Source organism: Gavia stellata, chromosome 9, assembly GCF_030936135.1.
Source record: "Gavia stellata isolate bGavSte3 chromosome 9, bGavSte3.hap2, whole genome shotgun sequence".
Lineage (NCBI taxonomy): Eukaryota > Metazoa > Chordata > Aves > Gaviiformes > Gaviidae > Gavia > Gavia stellata.
In genome coordinates, this window is record NC_082602.1 from 22,567,524 (window position 1) to 22,588,458 (window position 20,935).

A 20,935-nucleotide genomic window follows, 5' to 3' on the forward strand; every position below is an offset into this window, starting at 1 on the left:
TCTGAGGCTCGAGGGTGAGCTCGGAGGCGGCTAGACCGCTCCCGGAGGGAGTGTTTTGGTGCGGGGCAGAGGGTGGAGCATTAAAAGAGAAGATGGATTTATTTCTGAGGTGGGAGCAGCTCCCCGCCGGAGCAGGCGCCCCTCTGTCGCTCACCGCCGGCTGCTGCCCTCCGCCGCCAGGGGCCGCTGCGGCTGCGGCCGCGGGGGGCGGGGGCGGGCTCGGGCTCGGGCACGGGCTCGGCCCCGCCGCTTCCGCTGCCCGTCGCCGGCAGAGCACGCGCTCGGGGCCGCCGCCATGAAGTCGGTAGGACGCTGCGGTGGGGGGCGGCTGGTGGGCTGTGGGGCTGGGCGGGACGGGGGAGCGGTGCCCAGGCCTCCCGCTGACCCGTGCCGCGGGGCCTGGCTGTGCTGACGCGGCGGCGGCCCGGCTGGTGCGGGGGGCGGCCCCTGGGCCTCCGCCGCGGGCTCCTCGGGAGGAGAGGGCCCTCCTGTGCTGGCTCCGCCTCCCCTCGGGCCGAGCGGGTTTGTCCTGTGCTGCCGCGGCCGTGGGGCTGCAGGAAACGACGAAACTGCGAGCGTCGGGGGACGGGTGGTAAAATGCGGCGTGCCGAGAGTGGGCTGCAGCCCGCCCTTCGGCGGCGGGTCCCCCGCAACGTACACCTTCGTCTGTCACCTCTGGAGGGTGATTTTGCCGGAGCTAAGGCTTGGAAGAAGGAATGAATCGCCGTTGCTCGCTGTGCTGAGGAGCGTGGCGTCGGAGGTTGAGGGTCAGCAGAGAGCGGGGCAGTCTGCAGCGCGTCCTGCTCACAGGCACTCGGGGTGTGAGGTGGCATCGGGAGGGGAAAGGCAGAGCCTGAGCCGGCTTCTAGGCAGGGTCGTTGCTGTCTGTCTGTAGCTGTTGTAGCTCACGGTGCCGTGTGTGTGGCATAGGGACAAGCATCAGTTGCTTCTGTCTCGTCAGCGCTTTGCCAGTAGCCAAATCTAAAAAGGGAAGATAAAGGTGAACTGGCAACAGCTGCAGCTTGGAGGAGCCCCACGCTGGTCCAGCCACCGCTCCCCTTACCGAAGGGACACCCCCACACCCCCCCCAGGACCCTTAATACAACGGCCCATGTTCCCTCGGCAGCCCTTGCCTTCCCATGCCCCTCGGTGGGTGAGCTGTGCTGCCTCCGTTGCCATCCTGAACACTCCTGGGAGCGTTTTGCGGTTATGGTACAGGGTGTCTATTGATCTGCGCCTCTGGGCTTTCCCTGGGCCCTCTTTCTCATGACCGGTGTGGCTCCCTGAGCTTTGGCACCTGTAACACGTACAGAGCTTATGCATCACGCTGTTCTGAGCCTTGCAGCGGGCAGCCTTGTGTCTTCCGTGCAGCTACTGTCGTGGAGAGTTCCGGGCAGGAGAGAGCCAAAGCTCAGCATGGGGAAGTTGTGCTGCAGGAGGAGAGTTGCCTGAGGCTGTGGCCTTGTACCAGACCCTCCTCCTAACCTTATGTGCTGGGGAAGAACAGCATCGTGAAGAGAGGAGACAGAGTGCTTGGGAGCACGCATGGCAAAGAACTGTGCCCTAACAATGATTACCATACTTTGAGTGTTCATGTGTCTAAAAGTGGTGGACATAGGGTTTAATAAAAAAAAATTGTATGTCTCTCTTCTCAAAAATTTAACAAAGTTGGGTAAATTTGGAGCTAACTGGTGATACCATCTGGAAGAAACACCTTCTTCAGCCCTGATAGAAATATGAACTTAATGAGATCTGAAACAGTGAAATAAATTTCACAAAGGCTATGAACGTGTCAGTTACTTGCAGCTTTCTGTTTGTTTCCTAGAGAAAAAACACAAAACGAGTTCCAAGTTTTCGCAAGTTACTGAGAACTAGTAAAATAAAACTTGACAACAAATTAAAGAATAAACAGTACAAGCAGCAAAGCGCTGCTAAGAAGTATCGAAAAGAACAAAAGAAGCTAAGGGAGGCTGTCAGAGATGCTATCTCTAGAAAACCTTTTCCATTGGAAGAATGCAAGAAAAAACAAGTTGGTAAGTGTTTGCTCAGAGTTATTTTTGTAAGTGGAAAGGTATAAGGGTTACCAAATATCCTGCTTCACGTTGTAAAATTATGTATCAAGAAAACAACATTTCATTTTCTGTGTGCAAATAATTGCTGTTCTTATTTAAAGAAAGGGAAAGTTATGAAAAATATAAAATGTAGCCATTGCGGCAACAATATCCAACAGTTGGAGATAGTAGAAATGTGTTTGCTCAAATCATTGTTGTATGTCAGAATAAAGGGGCAGTTTTCTGAGATAACACAAAACACATGCATGAAGGTAGGTTGATGAGCTCAAGGTTGAAGTAAGGTGTAAAATGGTCTGACTGGTGTAGGCAGGGTTAGGTTTTCAAGTTTAAATATACATACAGGATCTTAATCTGTACATATCATCTTCTAAAATAGCTGAAAAATGGAAAGAAGAGGAAGAAGATGCTCTTCCACTGGACATGATGGATGAAGATGACTTAAAATTAATGGAGGATTTGGCTCAAAAAGCATCCTTTTTAACCAGAGATCTTTCTTCTGAGTGAGTATTGTGATGTCTGTTTTTTGCATTAATTCAGCTTTGTGTGGTTAATATGTAACTAATATGTAATGTAATACATATATCAGGAGGTCACTTTCAGTCTGGTGTTTCTTTGCACTTCCAGTTTAGTGTTTCCTTAGTCTGTCAGTACATTCAGTATTAATGTATTGATGCGTATCAGTACATTCACCTGCTCTGCCTGATCTTCAGGATACTGTTTCTGCAGTGTTCCTTCCCGTGAGGTCCCTGGCTGTGAGATGAGTAGCATTCCTCAAACTGAAAGAAATGCTTTAATCTGTATACAGAGTCTTTTTTTCTGTATAGAGTATTCAGGACATTCTCTGGACTTTGGGCCACTATAATTTTATATTGCATTGCAAAAAATTGCTGTGAAAAAACCCCAAGGGTTCTGGAAATCATGTCTGTAAACACATGGAACACCAAAACATTCATACAAAAAATTTGTTACCAGTTTTCTGGAGCAAGGTGTTAGGTAGAGTTCACAATGAAGTACATAGAAGGATAGTTGTTCTTTTAGCTGTTTTACTGTTACTAGCTTTTAGCTTCTTTCATAGTGTTCCCTTAAACTGGAGAATTTGTCTTTTTAATCTGCTTTACTCTGATCAACTATAATAATTCTTAAGAACTTGTCAAATATCACCTGACTTACAAATTACATGTTCATATTAGCACAGACTAAATACTTACATTCTTATGTGCAGGTTAGGAACATATCCTGCAAAAGGGTGGTACGCCACACTGGATTATTTCTGTTATCCTTGGAGAGCGGGGTGTGACACAGGCTTTCCCAGTAAGCAGAGTAGAAAAGTGATAGTAGTAGTGGTAAAAGTTAATGTGGAGTACAGATAAATAAAAATGTGCACTGACCCACTCATTATCACATCCTGGTTAAGCGTTGCCTGGGAAGTCAAGGCAGGGTAGGGGAGAGCGAGGCTGTGGGACATCTTAAGGAAGACACTGGACTGTTTGTCCAGTGAGAGGATCCTAGTCTTGCTTGCTTGCTGGTGGAGTCCTTCATGGCAGGACTGCTCAGGGTTAAGTTTTTAGTGAGCCTCAGCCATGCCAGGGCACCTGCTCATGCAGTGGGGGAGCACAGTGGGGAGGGAGGCAGGTAAAATAGCACTCTGGCCTAGGTGAGAGACAGGCTGTGCTGAGATCTTAATAGTTTCTGGTTTGCATCTTTGTATTTTACTTACTCTTGTCCAGAATTTTTAATATTTTAGGGCTGAAATCATGTTTCCGAAGGATGTTTGCCTTTACAATCTTTATCTGATTTGTTCACTGTTGCCTTACTTTGAAGGGTCCCTGAGTCCCTTACTGCTACATGAACGGGAGCAGTGCCATCTCAAAACCCATCAGCTAGTACTAGGGTTTCCAGATGTCTGGTATGACCCAGAATATCCCTTGTTTTCACAGCAGCGGTATCTTCTTCACGCTCAACAGATCAATCACAGATGTGTAGAATGCCTGTGCTTGTTGAGTAGGATTTGGGTACACAGGAAAGGTTTGATCTGCACAGGGACAGCAAGGCTGAGGCTGGTGCACTGTCCTTACAATGCATGTGTAGGGTCACTGTGTCATGTGTAGCAGGGAATGTGGGTAGAGTCTGGGACATAAAACTACTTCTCATACAAGTGATTTTTACTTTCTGAAGCTTAGCAGCCTCTGAGCCCAGAGCTTTCAGAGTCCTTCAGGTGTCCATAGTTGAAACTCTGCCCCTTACAAGAACAAAAGCAGTGTTCCTGTTACAAGACAGACCATGTGCCTTCAACAATGTGATTCTTTATCCCTGGCTTTTAGTTTTGTAATAAGATGAACAGATAACACACTTCATAGTGTGCCTGTAATATAACTGTTTACACCATTTAATCGATTTTTTTTTTGTAAATTCAAAATCAATGCAAGCATTTTGCGCGTGTGTGTGTGTTTACACTCATATGCCAACATTTCAAAATTCACGAAGTTGGCTGGCCTGCCAGATTAACTAAATCTCATTTTGTCTTCGCTCATTTCACATTTAGTTTCCTATAAAAAGGAGATGGGAAGAGCTGTATTGTCCTGAATTCAAAGATCCTGTACAGATCCACATGAACATTGTTTGACTGAGTGGTGACTGGTGCTGTCAATGGTGAACACACTCAAACATTCCACTTAATAAGATCAGCCATTTTTTATTTTTCTGAGTGCAGACACTTAATCCAGCTGGTATACTGTCATACATGGTTCATGTCTAATTAGATGGCTAATTCATTTAGTTTGCCTTGTATTTTTCAGTGAACCTGTTCACGTCAAAAAACGAAAACATGAAAGTGTGATTGACAAGTATGAGAAGGTGCCAAGACGTATGCAGACTGAGCCAGAAAAAGAACTCATCCATCTGCTCCCCATCAAAGACAAAGGTGGCATTATTCCCCAGACTATGGAAAAGCCAGGTAACATACAGATTCCAGAATCAGTATAATAGCCAAGGTATATATTATTTATTCTCTTAAAATTCCACGGTGTTTATTACATGCTTGACACTAGACACTGTATTTTTGCAGTTCTCAATGTCGCACAGGATGAAGAAGAGGATACAGAAGAAATGGAGGAAGCAGAGGGTAATAAAACATCGTGTTTGCTTTTTGTTGTTTTGTTTGTTTGTTTGTTTTTTCCAAATCACTGACATATCTGAAGAGTACTTTGCTGTTCCCTGAGGAAGTTTGTAATTTAAGTGTATTTTGTTCAGGGTGTCATTGAATATGTTCCTTACCATGTTGCCCCCAAAGCATAACAGTGATTCAGAGCTTGCTTTCTTACCTGTTAGGATCCCAGGACCTGACGAACAGCTGGCTTCAGAATTTCTTTCTTCAAAATTATTTTGATTTTCACCTGGAACTGATGTTTGCATGAAGTTCCTTATATCAGTTGTGTCATCTTTTCTAGTGAGAAGGGAAGTCTTGGACTTACTTAAAGAATATATGCTGTGGTTCTAGTTTGATTACTCTGAGACTATTTTGAAATGCATTTCAGGACACAGACTTCTGTAGGCTTTTGAGTGTCTGTCTTTGTCTTTGAAATTTTTTACTGAAAACATCAGAATACCAGGAAATTCAGATTTTGATTTGCAGTTTGCTATCCAGTTAAGAGTCATGTTCAAATAACAGTTGCAGTTGTAACTGTGCCACTTCTGGGTCATTATTCTCTAAGTATAATCTGAAGTTGAGGAAGGACATAGTTGCAGCAAAATAATGCTCAGAATATGCAGATAAAGGAATTGTATTTTTAAAATAAAAAGTGAATGGTGAATAATTTGCTGCAAATTGGAGAGCACTGCAGTTTCTTGGCAGAGTTGGGGTCGTATGTTGAGTTTATATGTTCTCACTGTACTTAGGGAATACCATTTGCAGATTCAAAAACATTTGGTCCGTTTCTTCTTGCAAGCGTAAGATTTTGGAGTGGAGCAAAAATTAATCTCTGGGTTAATATAAGCTCTAGCAAGGTCATTCTTAAAGCTTCTTTTACTGTGGAACTGCATGTGTTACTCTTGTGTGGTGTTATCATGGTACGCATCTGAAGTGCAGTATCTAGAACTGTAGTTTGCAGTATAGTATTTGCTAAGTGGCTTCCCTAGTGACCCTCCTTTCTAACTCTTCACACCTTGTGCTAGACTTTAATGAAGAACACCTGCCTGTTCTCACTCCTGAGGAAATGGCAGCTCAAAGGAGACAAAAGCTGCAGGAAAGGAAGATGCACATAGCTGCCTTAGCATCAGCCATTCTCTCTGAGCCAGACAACAATGTAGGTAGCATTTACTTAACATGCATGTATGTGTGCCTGTGTTGTGCAGTAAGTCAATATAAAGATCTGAAGTGACCAAACAATAGCAAAAGCGGAAAAATACAGGAGTAGAACAAGGAAGAAGGTGGTGTATCACTTCTCGCGGGGTGGCAAACAGTGAAACTGCTGCCATAGGTTGGTACAAAGGATTTGAATCAGGTGAAGATCCAGGTGACTGTGTTTGCTCTGTTCAGTTGTAATTTGTCCCTCTGAATCCTTGCGGTTTTAGGAATAATACTGTCTGTGGTATTTCCTGTCCAAACTACCTTGTTCCTTAAGCATGGCCCTTATTTAAGCTCTCATTTCGGGGTTGTGTCTGGTATTTCTCAATGTTTTAGGATATGCTAGTAATTTGCTATGATTCTGTGCAAGTTTGTAATAGCAGGGTAGCTTGAACATTCCCAAGATAAAAATTTTGTTCGGAGATCTAGCATTTCTTGGGTCTTCATGTAGTGCTAAGTAAAGTCTGAGTAACTGCTGGGTTAATTTTTTTTCTCTTTCTAATATTTAAAAATGAGGCACATTTCTTGTGGCAAACTTTTGCTGAAATGTACATTGTGCTTGTACAGTGGTTTGTGGGTGACCTTCAGCTGACTTTGTCTGCCTCTTTTCTTAATCAGATTAAAAAGTTGAAGGAGCTGCGTGCCATGCTGATGGAACAGGATCCTAATGTGGCCGTGATTGTTCGGAAGCTGGTTATGGTTTCTTTGATGGAGATATTCAAAGATATTGTGCCTTCTTACAAAATTCGGCCTCTGACTGAAGTAGAAAAGGCTACCAAGGTGAAATACCAAATTTCTTTATAGACTGTTGTGTGTAGTTCTGATTTTTTTAAGTTATGCCAAATTCTAATAACTGATTTGTTTAATATGAACTTATATTTTTGAGCAAAAGTTGACAAATACACAAGTACTTGTTGAAATTCTGAAACTGTGACACTTTCAGGGGCAGAGGTTTTTGTTTTGAACCTTTAATTCTTAGGTACTTCCTTCAATAAGTAGTTGACATGCTGGTGGTAATGGAGGGAAAAAATAGTATATGAAAGTAGCATACCAAACCTGTGTGACTTTCATCATAAACCTTGGAATAAGTGTTTTGTGTCACACTGAAGGGAACTAGAAAGCAAGCAAATTATGAAACATTGTCACCTAACTGGCACAGATTTCTGTGTAATGTGTTCAATAATTTGCTACACAAATGCAGAGTAACTTGTTTTCTGGAGCTTGTTTTTAACCAATTATTTAGAAGGTTTCTTGAATATAGGTAGTGCAGTTTAGAGTCATGGCTTTAAAACAACATCTAGTTACAAAGTTCGCTTCAGTACCTATAAATGAAATCAGCCTAGTTGGAAAAGGTCCTCTGAGCAGAAGAACATGTAGAGAAATATGTAGAAATATTTTATTTTTAATACATTTCTAGGAATGTCTGTCTAGAAGAAAAAACTACTTAGGTATCTGATAATTTGTTTTAAAACTTCAGGGTTTTTCACCACTGGCTAATTTCAGGATTTAGCTCTCTAAATAAAATTTCATGTGTATTATGTTTACAGGTTAAAAAAGAAACTCAGAAACTGAGAGAATTTGAAGAAGGCCTTGTGAGCCAGTATAAATTTTACTTGGAGAATCTGGAACAAACAATTAAAGGTACAGTCAACACTTTCCATTTTTTTGTAGTAAATGCAAAATTGTTTGCAGCATCACAGTTAACCTCCTCTGGTTGAATGCTACCTCCTGTCTTTCATGCAAGTACTGTTTCATGTAAGCGTGTGGGAGAATGCCTGCAATAACTAAAAATGTAAATATTTAGAAGCTTCGCTACATTCTGAACAGTAATCACTAAAAATAATATTTTGTGCAGATTGGAAACAAAGGAAGTTGAAGAAAAGCAATGTCATCTCATTAAAAGCATATAAAGGTCTAGCAGAGATTGCAGTGAAGTGTCTGTGTGAGCTGCTTGTGGCCCTGCCCCACTTTAACTTCCACAACAACATTATTGTTCTTATTGTTCCACTCATGAATGATGCATCAAAAACGGTAAGTGACTTTCTGATTAGGGAAAGAGTTCTTGTTTTGTATGAAAAATAATCTATTTCTGAGCTTTATTGCACAATATCCAGATCTTGTGGCCATATCTTTTTGCTATTTTACAGGCTGTGTCCACTTTCTAATTAGTAAATACCATCAGTATTATCAGTTAGCTGTTGTCATAGGCTTCGCTTTACAGAAGAATTTGTTTGAATTCACTTTTCAGATTTCTGAACTGTGCTTTGAGGCAGTTAAGAAGCTCTTTAAACAAGACAAGTTAGGCTATGCTTCACTCGGTGTAGTTAAGGTCATTTCTGGCCTTGTGAGGGGTAGAAATTACAACGTCAGACCTGAGGTAAGAGTCTTTCTGTTGTACTACACAATTTTCTTCTGTCAGTGGTTTAAAAGACATCTGAAAGTTAAAGTTAGTGCAGCTGCTGGCTACAGACAAGCAGAATTTCCTCACTCTGTCAGAACACAGGCAGCTTAGGAGTGGGCTGAGCCAGAGGGTCAGAAAGAGAGATACGGGCCAGGGGAAGGAGACTGGGAGGAGGAGATCAGCTCTCGATGGAGACATGGGTTAAGTCAGGCAGAGAAACTGGAAGTGAGAGGGGCAAATGGATGAATGGGTAGAAATGGACAGTGCTGGATGGGGAAGGAACTGGGAGCAGAGATGAGAGATGCAGATAGGAAGGAACAAGAGGGGAGTAAACAGAAGAACCTTTGACCAGCAGAGCCCACTAGCCTGAATGGAATTCAGGATTTCTTACCCTCTCCGTTCCTCTGTTGTGGATCACATTTCATTGTATTTATTTTATTTTACAATAGGTGTTAAAAGTATTTCTTCACTTAAGAATTAAGGAAGTAGAATTACAAAAAGATTCCGAAGACATTGCACCAAAGAAAAAGTTCATGACTTACAAAGAGAAAAGAAAAAATCTTTCAAGAATGCAAAGAAAGGTATGACATGTGCTTTCTCATGCTCTACTTCAGTGACTTTATGTAGCAATTTGTTCTAGCAATGATTGCGCTTCTCCTGTTGCCATTGTTAACTGTCAACATCAGTGATTAGTGTTTGTGTTGTACTTGAATATTTGTGAGGTTCTACAGGGAATTTAATTATCTTCCTAGCTTTTTTTTTTCTTTCTGGTGTTGATAATGCCTTTGATTGGTTGTTTCTGATAGGAAAGAATATATCTAAGTTGGTTACCCTGTAGCATCACAGGGTGACTTAAGCAACTCACCAAGCATGGAAGATTTGTTTTCTGGGTACTTCTGGAACCTGGATATCCAGGCTGGTTGGAAACATTTAATCTGTTGTCTTAAAATCAACTGTATGTTTTCAGTGGAAGAAAGCAGAAGAGAAACTGGAACGAGAACTCTTGGAAGCAGAAGCGTCAGAAAGTAAAGAAAAAAAACTGAAGTTGGTAAGTAATTTAGAGATTATTTTCCTATTTTTGCAAAATAGCAGCTCCTAACCCTTTTGTAACCCCTCCATCCCAACCTGTCAGCGTTCCACACCTCTAGATTATGTTGGCAGTGTACAAACATTTTGCCTATGCCAGAGGTCTTGGTTTTAGAAAACCAAGCTCTCTCAGTTTACCCAGGAAAGCCAACTTAGCCATTCCTATTTCCTTCTGTTCTCTGCACAAAAAGGTATTTGAATCCATTGACATATGACTTCGAGGTGCCCTGTTCCTGTTACATATGACACTATGTAACATATGACACAATGCCAGGGCTGATTTGGAAGGCCTGAGTGCAGGCTTGGACAGAGAGGAGCATTTTCAGTTGCGCTTAAGTGAAGTAGAAATGTCTGTTTTCCATGCTAAGTATTTTGTTTTGTTTTCTTTCCTTCAGCACACAGAGACCTTGAATATTGTATTTGTAACTTACTTTAGAATCTTGAAGAAAGCTCAGAAGTCTCCACTTTTGCCAGCTGTGCTAGAAGGCCTTGCAAAGTAAGAACGGAGTCTACATTCTTTTGTGTGTTAGAAAAGACATAAAGCACTAAAGGGATTTTTTACTTTCAAAGGGATTTATAAGCAGTGAGAGAAGACTGTCCCTGACAAATTTGTTGAAATGCTTTTATTTCTCTGCTGAAGTTTTCACCTACTTCTAAAAACATTCCAATGTGATGTGAAATTTCCCATAATAGAATTGATGTGATGCAAACCCAGCAGGGTGTGATGTGATTCCATTATTTTGTCTGATTACTTCCTGAAGAACGCGAGCAGGTCTCTAGTGCTATAGGGAAGCCATGATTAGCAGTTGGGGGCTGAAATCAACCATCTATGTGAAGATAACAGATGTTCAGCATTTGATTTAGCTCTGCTTTTAAGGTGGCAATTCAAAATACTTTGAACTGAGTTTGCAGATAATGTCTGTAGCTTAAAAATAAAAATCTCTTTGATTCAAGGTTTGCTCATCTCATAAACGTGGAATTTTTTGATGACCTGTTGATTGTCCTTCATTCTCTTATTGCATCTGGGGTAAGTTGAGCTTACTTCTATTACAGTTTTCTTAAAATTATGTTCTTTTGGATACTTAATCAGTTTTGTGTTCTTAGGGTTTAAGCTATCGTGAGAGTCTTCATTGCGTTCTCAGTGCTTTTCATATACTCTCTGGTCAAGGTAAGAGATCTTTAAAAACAAACTTTTATGTTTAATGTTGCCTGATAAATTAATGGAGTAAATGTATTTATTTGGGATTGTGTTAATAGGTGATGTTCTTAACATTGATCCGATGAAATTCTACACACATCTTTACAAGACACTGTTCAGCCTACATGCAGGTAACTCCAGATTCTTATTTTCAGTGTTTAACTAGATCATGTTTATTCTGCTTGTTTGGTATCATAGCCTTAATATAGTGTTCATAAACTACTGTTGTTTTAAGATATCTGAGTTCTGGAAAGATTACTGTCTGTTTTAATCTACTTTTTTCTCAAGTTGCACATTGCCTTACTGCAATACAAATACTAGAAGTATTATTGCAATCCATGGTAACAGGTTCTAATCATGTCATTTAATTAGGAAATGCCGAGTATGTGATCTTGGATAAGGGTTTATCCTGTCCTCAGTTTTACGTTTTTTGACTTCCTTATAATTGTTTCTTTCAGTGACAATTTAAAAATTCTCTATTTTTTCTCTAATACTTTCTCTAATAGAGAAAAATCTCTAATTTTTCTAATGCAAATTTTAAAGTAATTTCAATGTAAATTCTGTTTTCTAAAATCTGGTTTATATTTCTGAATTTTATAATTCTGATGTTCTAATTTTCTAATCTAAATTTTCTAATAATTCTGAGAAGGTGAATAGTTTATGGAAAAAAATACTTACAAAGTTTGAAATTAACATAATTTTAATTAAATTCATAAATTTGTATTCACTAAGGAGGAAAGATTGAGAAAAAACATTCTACAATTCTGGATGGGTAAAAGACTAAATCTTTGCACCATTTAACAATTTATAAAAGATGATGTAATGAATGCACTTAGGGTTAAAACACAACTGCTTCTAATTTTTATACACTTTTGATGGAAAAAGTATTTTCATAGAAAGGAGCACAGAAACAATGATACATTTTTTCTGTTCAAAGCTGGACTCTTTTTACCAAAAAAGGATGGATGCTTATGTCTGTATCTCATTAGTGCTGTGTTTGAACCTCTTAGCTTTCATGCTATTTTTCAGGTTCCAGTCTACAGTCAATAGCAGAATATTTAGCTGTATGTTCCTCAGAATGGTTATTTACTCTTTGTATGAACTTCTGCTTTTGAGGTGGTACCAATGATGATATAGGGATTGTGCTCCAGTGCTTGGATGTCATGTTTGCCAAGCGGAGAAAGCAAGTTTCCCGGCAACGAGCTCTTGCTTTCCTAAAGCGACTTTCCACGCTTGCTCTTCATGTACTTCCAAACTCCAGTGTTGGGATCTTGGCAACAAACAGGGTATTAATGCAAGTAAGTTTTACTTGTTGGAATTTTTAGCTCACTGGTTAAAGCTTATTGAATTTTTTGACAAATTGATTTTGTGCAAAATATTTTGAAGCATCTTAAGAATGATGAAAACAGAGTACCCTTAAATGCTGCTGAGACTGAATAACATGGAATGAATCCTGAACTTAACCATGTTGTAATTGGACATGTAATATAAGCAACTCAGTCCTTTTTTTGTGTGTTGTAGACATTCCCAAAGATGGACCTCTTACTAGACAACGAATCTCAAGGCAGTGGAGTTTATCTACCAGAACTAGATGAACCAGAGCATTGCAATGCTCAGAACACAGCTCTGTGGGAGCTGCATTTACTGCAGGTTAGTGAGTAACTGAGTGATATGAGAAGTCAGCAGTAAATAGCTGCTAAATGTTTATATGCTTTACACAAATAGAGAACAGAGGTCTTCAGGCTTATCAATCAAATCTGGCCCACCTGAGCCTATTCCATTCAAAGAGGAACAGCAGCACAGTGGTATAGGGAAGGAATGAGGTCAAAAGGGGATGTTACATATTCTGTATGTTAGTACCACACTGGATCTTAGTGCAGGTTGCCTAATAAGGCTCCTTTGGAGGCTTTTTCAATCTGTTAAGTTCCGTAGCAGTTCAGCCCTTCTCCAGGGAGCAACTGGCACCTTGATCTGTCATTCCAGCCAGGGTTTAGAGTTTGGGGCTTGGGGAGGGCTTCCTCTGCCCTTTCTCCTGCCTTCTGGGAGTAGGAGTTAGATTAACTGTGGAGAGTTACGCTCACAGCATGACATACTAGTGAATAAATGTATGACTGGGTGTTCTCATTCACTTAACCCCAGTGCTCAGTTTCTCTATCTAAAACAAAAGCAGAACCTTCCATCTTACTGAAATGGAAATAAATGTGAGAATCCATAGATAAATACATTATCCCTTATCCCTCAGTCAGCTGCCTTGTTTCTTCCTTTCTTTCAGAGACACTATCATCCAACAGTGCAGAAATTTGCATCTCACCTTATTGTTGGAGCTCCAACTGAAGGCTCAGGAGCTCTTTCACTTGATTTGAGCCAAAGGTGAGTTATCAAAGAGTTCTGTTTTTAAAAATAGTGCCCTGAAAAGTAGCTGTTGCACGTACTTTATTAAAGGAATCCCTAAAAATAATTATCCATAAAATTAAAAGATTCTGTTCTTCAAACCCACTTTCTTTGTTCTCCTGCCAGTACAGAATGTTGGCTGCCTTTTTTTTTTTTTTTTTTTTTTTTTCTTTTGAGGCTTGTTGCCAGGCTGTGACAGGAGTAAAAATCTCAAAGTGCAGTGTGCTTTCTTCCCACGGGAGCAAAATACCTGCATCAGCAGCCCTGATCTGAATATGGATCAGGATCCCTGAACTGTGGCTGTCCAGTGTAAACTGGAAACCAAGTTGCAGTGTAAGGTCCATAGTATGTTAAAAGGTAAGAACAGGCATCCTGGTTCAGCCTAAGGATCTAACTAAGGATCTAGTTCAGCATCCTGTCTTCAGCAGTGGCTGGAAGCAGGTGCCTCAGGAAGAGTAAAAACAGGGCAAGCATGTAAGACACATGCTCTGAGCAGTGTCCTAGCCTCCGACTGGTTTCAGCCTGGTGGATTTCCTAAACCTGATACTGTTCTGTTTAGTACCTGTTCATGGAATTCCTCTCAAAACTGTTCAGTGTCCCTTTAACCAAAGCACACATTTTGCAAATACAGCACTGTTTAGTAAGGGTTCCATGAGTTCACAGCTCATTATGTTAAGACCTACCTTCTTTTGTTTTGAACCGGGTGCCAGTATGCATCATTTAACAGTCCCTGGTCCTTGCCCTGGGAGGTGAAATGAACAGTCTGCTCTAATACACTCTTTCTGTGCATCACATGACTTGGCAGACCTCTACCATGTTGTCCCTCTGTCTACCATCTCTTCTGGCTGAAGGGATCTCTCCCAGACAGGAGCTGTTCCATACTTTTGATCATCTTTGTTGCCTGTTCATGAACTTCTACCAATTCAAGTATTTCAAGATGAGGGAACTGGGGACTCAAATACAGTATTTGAGATGTGGATTTATACACTGATGTAATTACTTTCTGTTCTGTTCTCAGTTTCTTTCCAACTCCAAACAGCATTCAGGTTACAATCCCACGGAAGTATCTGTCATAACAACAATATTTTTTCCTTAAGTGATAGTGGTCAGCTCAGAGCCTATTGGTTTTATGTGGTGCTGAGATTGCTTTTCTCTATGTTTGATTTTTTTCCACTAAATTTCATTTGCCATTTTACTGACCATCTCATACAGTCTGTCGGCAGTTCTTCACAGGCAGCTCATTCTTACTATCACAGGTAACTTGGTACTCTCCAGCTTAAAGCACAGGTCCTGGCACAGACCTTGTGGAAATCCATAGTTTCTTCCTGCCATTGCAAAAACTGATCATAGACTCCTGTCCTCTGTTTCCTGTCTTTTAAACAGTTCTTTTCCCATGTGATGTCTTCCCTGTTCTCCCATGGCTGCTTAGTTTTCATAAAACCCTTTGGTAAGGAACTGTTGGAAATTCAGGCAGATTGTATCAGCTAGGTAACCTTTATCCACATTTTTTTTTTTACTTTTTCAAATATGTGCAGGGCAAGCAGTGAGTGCTTGGAGCGCTGGCAAGCCAACAGAAGAGTTTCCTTGTCTCCCATTTCTTCTGCTGTCCCCCAACTGAGTATTTAGACAGGTTTTACTTGCTTTTACTTGCATTGTTCCCCAGCTGTTGGCTTCCAGTCTTTTCCAGGTGGTGCTCATTACTCTGAGGAGTTCTCTTAAAAGCATGGTGGAGGGTGTGAAGGGTGTGTGTGGGGAGAAGCTGCTCTTGGTTTGGTGATGTATTATTTAGAAAGGTTATCTAATGCCGTTTTTCTTTCACTGTGGTTTTTGCTGTAGGCCTGCTACAGAACTTCTTGAGGCATACAGTATGAGAGGAATGACCTTTAATCCTCCTGTTGCATCAGTAACACCCAGAAGAAAGGTACCATCTCATTTCTCTCTGTCCTTTTTTAACTATGTGATATACCAATATAACCTGTATCTGCTGGCTCACTATGCAGTGCCCAGGCATTTGCACACTTAGTTTGGTGTTCTGGTTTCTGTACTTCCTATGTCAAGTTTTTTTTTTAACTGGCATTAAGATAGTACTGACTATAAAGAAGGAAGAAAAGCTGTATGAATAGTTCCACCTCCTACAGCATCAGTTAATGTAGCAAGATGAATGTGGGTGAGGGGAAGGCTGTTGATGTTGTCTACCTGGACTTCAGCAAAGCCTTTGACACTGTTCCCCACAGTATTCTCCTAGAGAAGCTGGCGGCCCGTGGTTTAGACAGGTACACTCTTCGCTGGGTAAAAAACTGGCTGAATGGCCGAGCCCAGAGAGTTGTAGTGAATGGGGTGAAATCCAGCTGGCGGCCGGTCACAAGCGGAGTCCCCCAGGGCTCAGTTTTGGGACCGGTCTTGTTTAATGTCTATTGATGATCTGGATGAGGGGATAGAGTGCTCCCTCAGCAAGTTTGCAGACGACACCAAGTTGGGAGGGAGTGTTGATCTGCTTGAGGGTAGGAAGGCTCTGCAGAGGGATCTGGACAGGCTGGATCGATGGGCTGAGGCCAACCGGATGAAGTTCAATAAGGCCAAGTGCCGGGTTCTACACTTCGGCCACAACAACCCCTTGCAACGCTACAGGCTTGGGGATGAGTGGCTGGAAAGCTGCCCCGCAGAAAAGGACCTGGGGGTGTTGATCGACACCCGGCTGAATATGAGCCAGCAGTGTGCCCAGGTGGCCAAGAAGGCCAACGGCATCCTGGCTTGTATCAGAAATGGTGTGGCCAACAGGAGTAGGGAGGTGATCATGCCTCTGTACTCGGCTCTGGTGAGGCCGCACCTCGAATACTGTGTTCAGTTTTGGGCCCCTCACTACAAGAAAGACATTGAGGTGCTGGAGCGTGTCCAGAGAAGGGCGACAAAGCTGGTGAGGAGTCTGGAACACAAGTCTTATGAGGAGTGGCTGAGGGAACTGGGGTTGATCAGTCTGGAGAAGAGGAGGCTGAGGGGAGACCTCATCGCTCTCTACAACTACCTGAAAGGGGGTTGCAGAGAGGTGGGTGCTGGTCTCTTCTCCCAAGTGACTAGTGACAGGACTAGAGGAAATGGCCTCAAGTTGCGCCAGGGGAGGTTCAGGCTAGACATTAGGAAAAAGTTCTTTACTGAGAGAGTAGTGAAACATTGGAATAGACTGCCCAGGGAGGTGGTAGAGTCACCCTCCCTGGAGGTATTCAAGGAGCGTGTGGATGTGGCATTGTGGGATGTAGCTTGATGGGCATGGAGCTGTGTGGTGTTGGGTGGGTTGGTTTTTGGTGTGTTGTGGTTTGTTGTTGTTGTGTGGTGTGGTTTTTTTGGGGGTTTTTTTTTTTTTTTTGGTTGGACTTGATGATCTTACAGGTCTTTTCCAACCTTAGTGATTCTGTGATTCTGTGATGCTTATCTTTTGCACTTTGCAGTGGTTCAGTGCAGGTTTCTTGTCCCTTTTTTGTAACGATGAACTAACGTGTTCAAAAAAGCGGTAATAAAAAGCCAGCTGTCTTTCCACAGTGTGGGTAGCTGGCAGGACAGCTGGATTTCCAGACCCTTTGATTAAGTATGTAGAAGGATGCTGATCCCCATTAGTGTCAGTTTATAGCTTTAAAGTGTAAATTTGAAGGGAACAAAGAGCTAGTGTATAAAGAGGAGAAATGGGTGAACACTTTTTAGATCCTCAGTGCTGGATATGTTCCAGATGCCAACTGCTGTTAAATGTCTGGTGAGTGGTGTGTCCTTTAAAATGTGATAATTAATTTTCTTTCTTCCTAATGAAAACATTACAACCTATTAACCTTGTTAGTGCCTCCAATTTGTAACTCACTGACGTCAGTTAAGGCCTTGAGAACACAATTTTTTTTTTTCTATTTTAGAGAAGCAACTTCTGAAATGTGTTTGTATTTACTTATTCCGTCCTTTTACATGACTTCTTGACGTGTCTGTCTTGCTAGGGTGTTACAGTAGCAGCTCTGACAGAACAAGGCTGGGAACAGTAGATAGGAGAGAGATTGTGTCGTGCTTGAATAAGGAAGTGCACAAGCTCTTTAAGGTAGCAGAAACAAAGGAAGAGGAAGATAACAGAGAGGACGAACTGTCCACAGGTGGTTATAATGGACATAACTGGGAAAATTACCATGGGGACTTGCCTACTCTCTGGCTGTTTGGCTCATTTTAAAAAATGTTGGCAGTATCTATAAGTTTTACCCTATCTGTCCTGCATGTTTTTCTCTGGGTGCCGTGCTGCCATTGTCTGTCAGCACCCCCTCCCCTTGTGACAGAAGCTCTGAATTGGAGTTCCTTTCCCTGTACACAACTAAAGAGAGGATCTCATTTGTCCCCGAGTGCACAAAGTACTCAACTGTGGAAGTGTTAAGACTTTAACAGGGAGGTATAAACCATGTGCATGGCCTTCCTCATCTGAGCACCAGGAAAGAGTGGTGGGCTCCCGATCTGGCGGCAGCCAAAAGGGATCTCGTGAGGCAGGGTTCAGGGCATTCCTTTCTGATTCACAACTCCTGCTGTTAGCAATATTGTGTTCAGTAGCCTTTGATCAGAGATGCTTGATTTATTTTTATAAGGTGTGTTCAACAGGAAGCAGTGTATAAGCTCCTTCAGACCTGGAGGCTGTGGCTATGTGTAGTAGGTATTCTTCTAAAGCCCAGTTTACAACAAAACAAAAAATCCTCACCAAAACCATGAGCTGATGAAGGACTTCCCGACACATTGCTTTTGTTGCTAGGCAAGTGAAACTTACTGGCAGGCCAGGTAGGCGTGAGCCAGTTCCATAGGTCTGGTCTAGATGACTGGGGGCATGGGAGAGAAACAGGACTGCTAATTTAAGCTATGCCTGGAAAACACATGCTGGTCTTGTTTAGTAATGCAACTAATATTTTGTAATTTTCAGGATACTTTCTCACAAATGGATTCATTTATAGATGAAGAGCTGAACAAACAACTTCAACAACACATCAGTGAGACTGTTGTTCACAAACCCTTGGATTTTGCTAAACATTTGAAGGAATCATCCTTGCAGTAAATAATCATGTTCAGTTGGCTTCTTAATTATGGAGAAAGATTGGCTGAAAGAAATTACCGCTTATCGTTAAAGGAATTCAAGTAGGCTTTTGTTTGAATATAGAAACAGACAAAAAATGTTACAGCAGTTTTTTCACACAGTTACAAGGCCTCTCCACTTAACTACCAAGCCCATGTTCTCAGGGCTTGGGAACCACAATGAACAGTCCCATCAGTAATTTTAAAAGATACAAAACCAGGTCATTTTAAAATTGTATGCAACCATGCATTGTAGTATTCTTGTTTATATATTTTCTAATTTTTATAACCGAATATAGGCATATGTGTTTCTCAGAAATCACCGGGTTGTGTTGATAAATTAATAAATATTTTGGAAATTTTAATGTAATAGTGACTTTAAGATACCTAGAGATTTGGAATACGTATTGCATTTTTTTCTGTTTTTCTTCTGAAGTCTCCTAACCATTTATCTTACCTTGAAATGATTTTGCATTTGGTGGGGTTTTTTTTCCCTCCAATGAATCTTGGTATTGGCAAATTGAGATTACTCAATTCCAGTTCTGAACTATCACCATGATTGAATGGTCTACTAGAATGTCTTCAATAAACCACTGCTGTCAAGAGTACTGGACAAACTCAAGGTAAGAATTTAAATCTTCTTTTTTAATCGTCATTCCTCAAATATTAGTTATTGCCTATTGTTTTAGAATCCACTTTCAGCTGGATGTTGGCTTTGCAAACAGTGAGTAAAATATATGAAATAACTTAAAAGCGAGTATTGGCTTTATGTGAATTCCATTCTGCAGGGGAGTGTGATAGGCTGCCCCTGGCTGGCGGCTAATACATTGTGTAGTGTTTAGTCTATGATGCGATAATGATATATGTTGTAAGTTTTGCAAAGCTTTTGTTGAAGTCACATTACCTCCTTACAATAATCAGAAAATACTTCTTTTTCTCTAGGGTATTTAGTCCTTTATCCTGTTTTATGGTTCTTAGATAGTTTTAGAAGTAATTTATTTTTATTTTAATACATGTTTTTCGTATTCATCAGACTAGTAGTTAAACATAAATTCACAAACTTTTTTGGAATAGACATCTATTAATGGATTAGAAAATACATCTTTTACTACGTAGATTACAAAACTGTCTGCATAATACTGACGGTAATACATGTGTTTCTGTCTGTTTAGTTTGCCATTTCCATAGCTTTTGAGTAGTTCTTTTTAGTTGTTAAGTGGTTGCAAATATGGATGCAATTTAAATTCTGAAAATTCCAAGGGGGGCCATTTGCCAGTAATTTGTCAGTTCTGGAAGGCAAAGCGAAGAGTCAACATCTTAAACCATTTATTTATTTTTTTTTACAACATATACAAATACAGGTTTATTCTTCAAGTCAGCAGAGAGAAAATAGTCCAGGTGGAAAAGTCACTTTTAAAATTGTTCATTTTACATAGTTTCCAAACAATATAAAGACTGGCACATAGTGATGTTGCATTGTCAGAATACCTTGACATGCTTTAAAAGGCAGAGGAAGACAACTGTACAACTAAGTCATTCTGAAATATGCTATACATGTATTGGAACAAAATCTGTTTACTGCTATTGATTTTTGTGTTTAATTTGCTAACTCTGCCAAATGTCTACCACTACTGAAGTTAAAAATATTTATCGCAGACAGGAAAAATGCCACTGTTGTTACATTTAGTGGGCTACCCTAAAAGTAAACTGAGTTTTGTAGTGGGCTGGTAACAGCCAGTGATTAAAACCCAAATGTTAGCTGAAGCATTTAGAGAGCTAGAGCAGAACAGACAGTTCAGTTTCAGAAGCTGCAGACTCAACCTTTCACTGAAATGTAAAGCTACCAGCAAGAAGTTCTTTTTTAAAGCCCAACTATAAATGTAAGAGAATGTGTTCTTGAAATACTTAGATATTTCTATGTTGAAGTCTTTAATTCTTGAAAGCACGTGTTTTCTAGAAGCAGATAGCTTTCTAAAGATGGCTATTGAGATACTTCATCCAGTAATATTTGTAGCAATAATGTGACTAGGTTTTAAAAATTAAAACTGATGTAGTATTTTTATTCTTCTAACTGCTAAACTTGGGATTAGTAAAATAGAAACAGGAAACCCTTCAGGTGACAGGAACACCTCCTGGCATGCCCCAGTTACTGCAAACTGAGTAGTTCTGCAACATAACCAGGATCTGTGGCTGCCCAGCTTTTGTCCCATGTACCATACATGTCACACTGCTGCAAGCAGCACCTGTTACGCAAGGAAAACATAAGAAACTGGTAGAAAAGTAACAGTGGTTTTAAAATAGTATAGAATAAAATACTTCCGTATTTTTGCCAATAGGCAACAGAGCGTGAGATTTCCACCTGTGAACTGTCC

The 20,935-nt window shown here is 41.0% G+C and overlaps 1 protein-coding gene across 1 annotated transcript; it reads left to right on the top strand.

The window, feature by feature from the left end:
* Window positions 1-282: 282 nt before the first annotated feature.
* On the top strand, window positions 283-18,985 carry NOC3L (NOC3 like DNA replication regulator). Its single transcript, XM_059821112.1, has 21 exons — window positions 283-304; window positions 1,826-2,033; window positions 2,449-2,572; window positions 4,868-5,025; window positions 5,137-5,193; window positions 6,243-6,373; window positions 7,033-7,194; window positions 7,962-8,055; window positions 8,270-8,445; window positions 8,663-8,791; window positions 9,265-9,396; window positions 9,783-9,863; window positions 10,297-10,397; window positions 10,856-10,928; window positions 11,006-11,069; window positions 11,159-11,230; window positions 12,216-12,397; window positions 12,621-12,749; window positions 13,372-13,469; window positions 15,327-15,411; window positions 18,415-18,985. The coding sequence occupies exons 1-21, from the start codon at window positions 296-298 to the stop codon at window positions 18,544-18,546; spliced, it is 2,397 nt and encodes a 798-aa protein (XP_059677095.1). The 5' UTR covers window positions 283-295; the 3' UTR covers window positions 18,547-18,985.
* The last annotated feature ends 1,950 nt before the right edge of the window (window positions 18,986-20,935 follow it).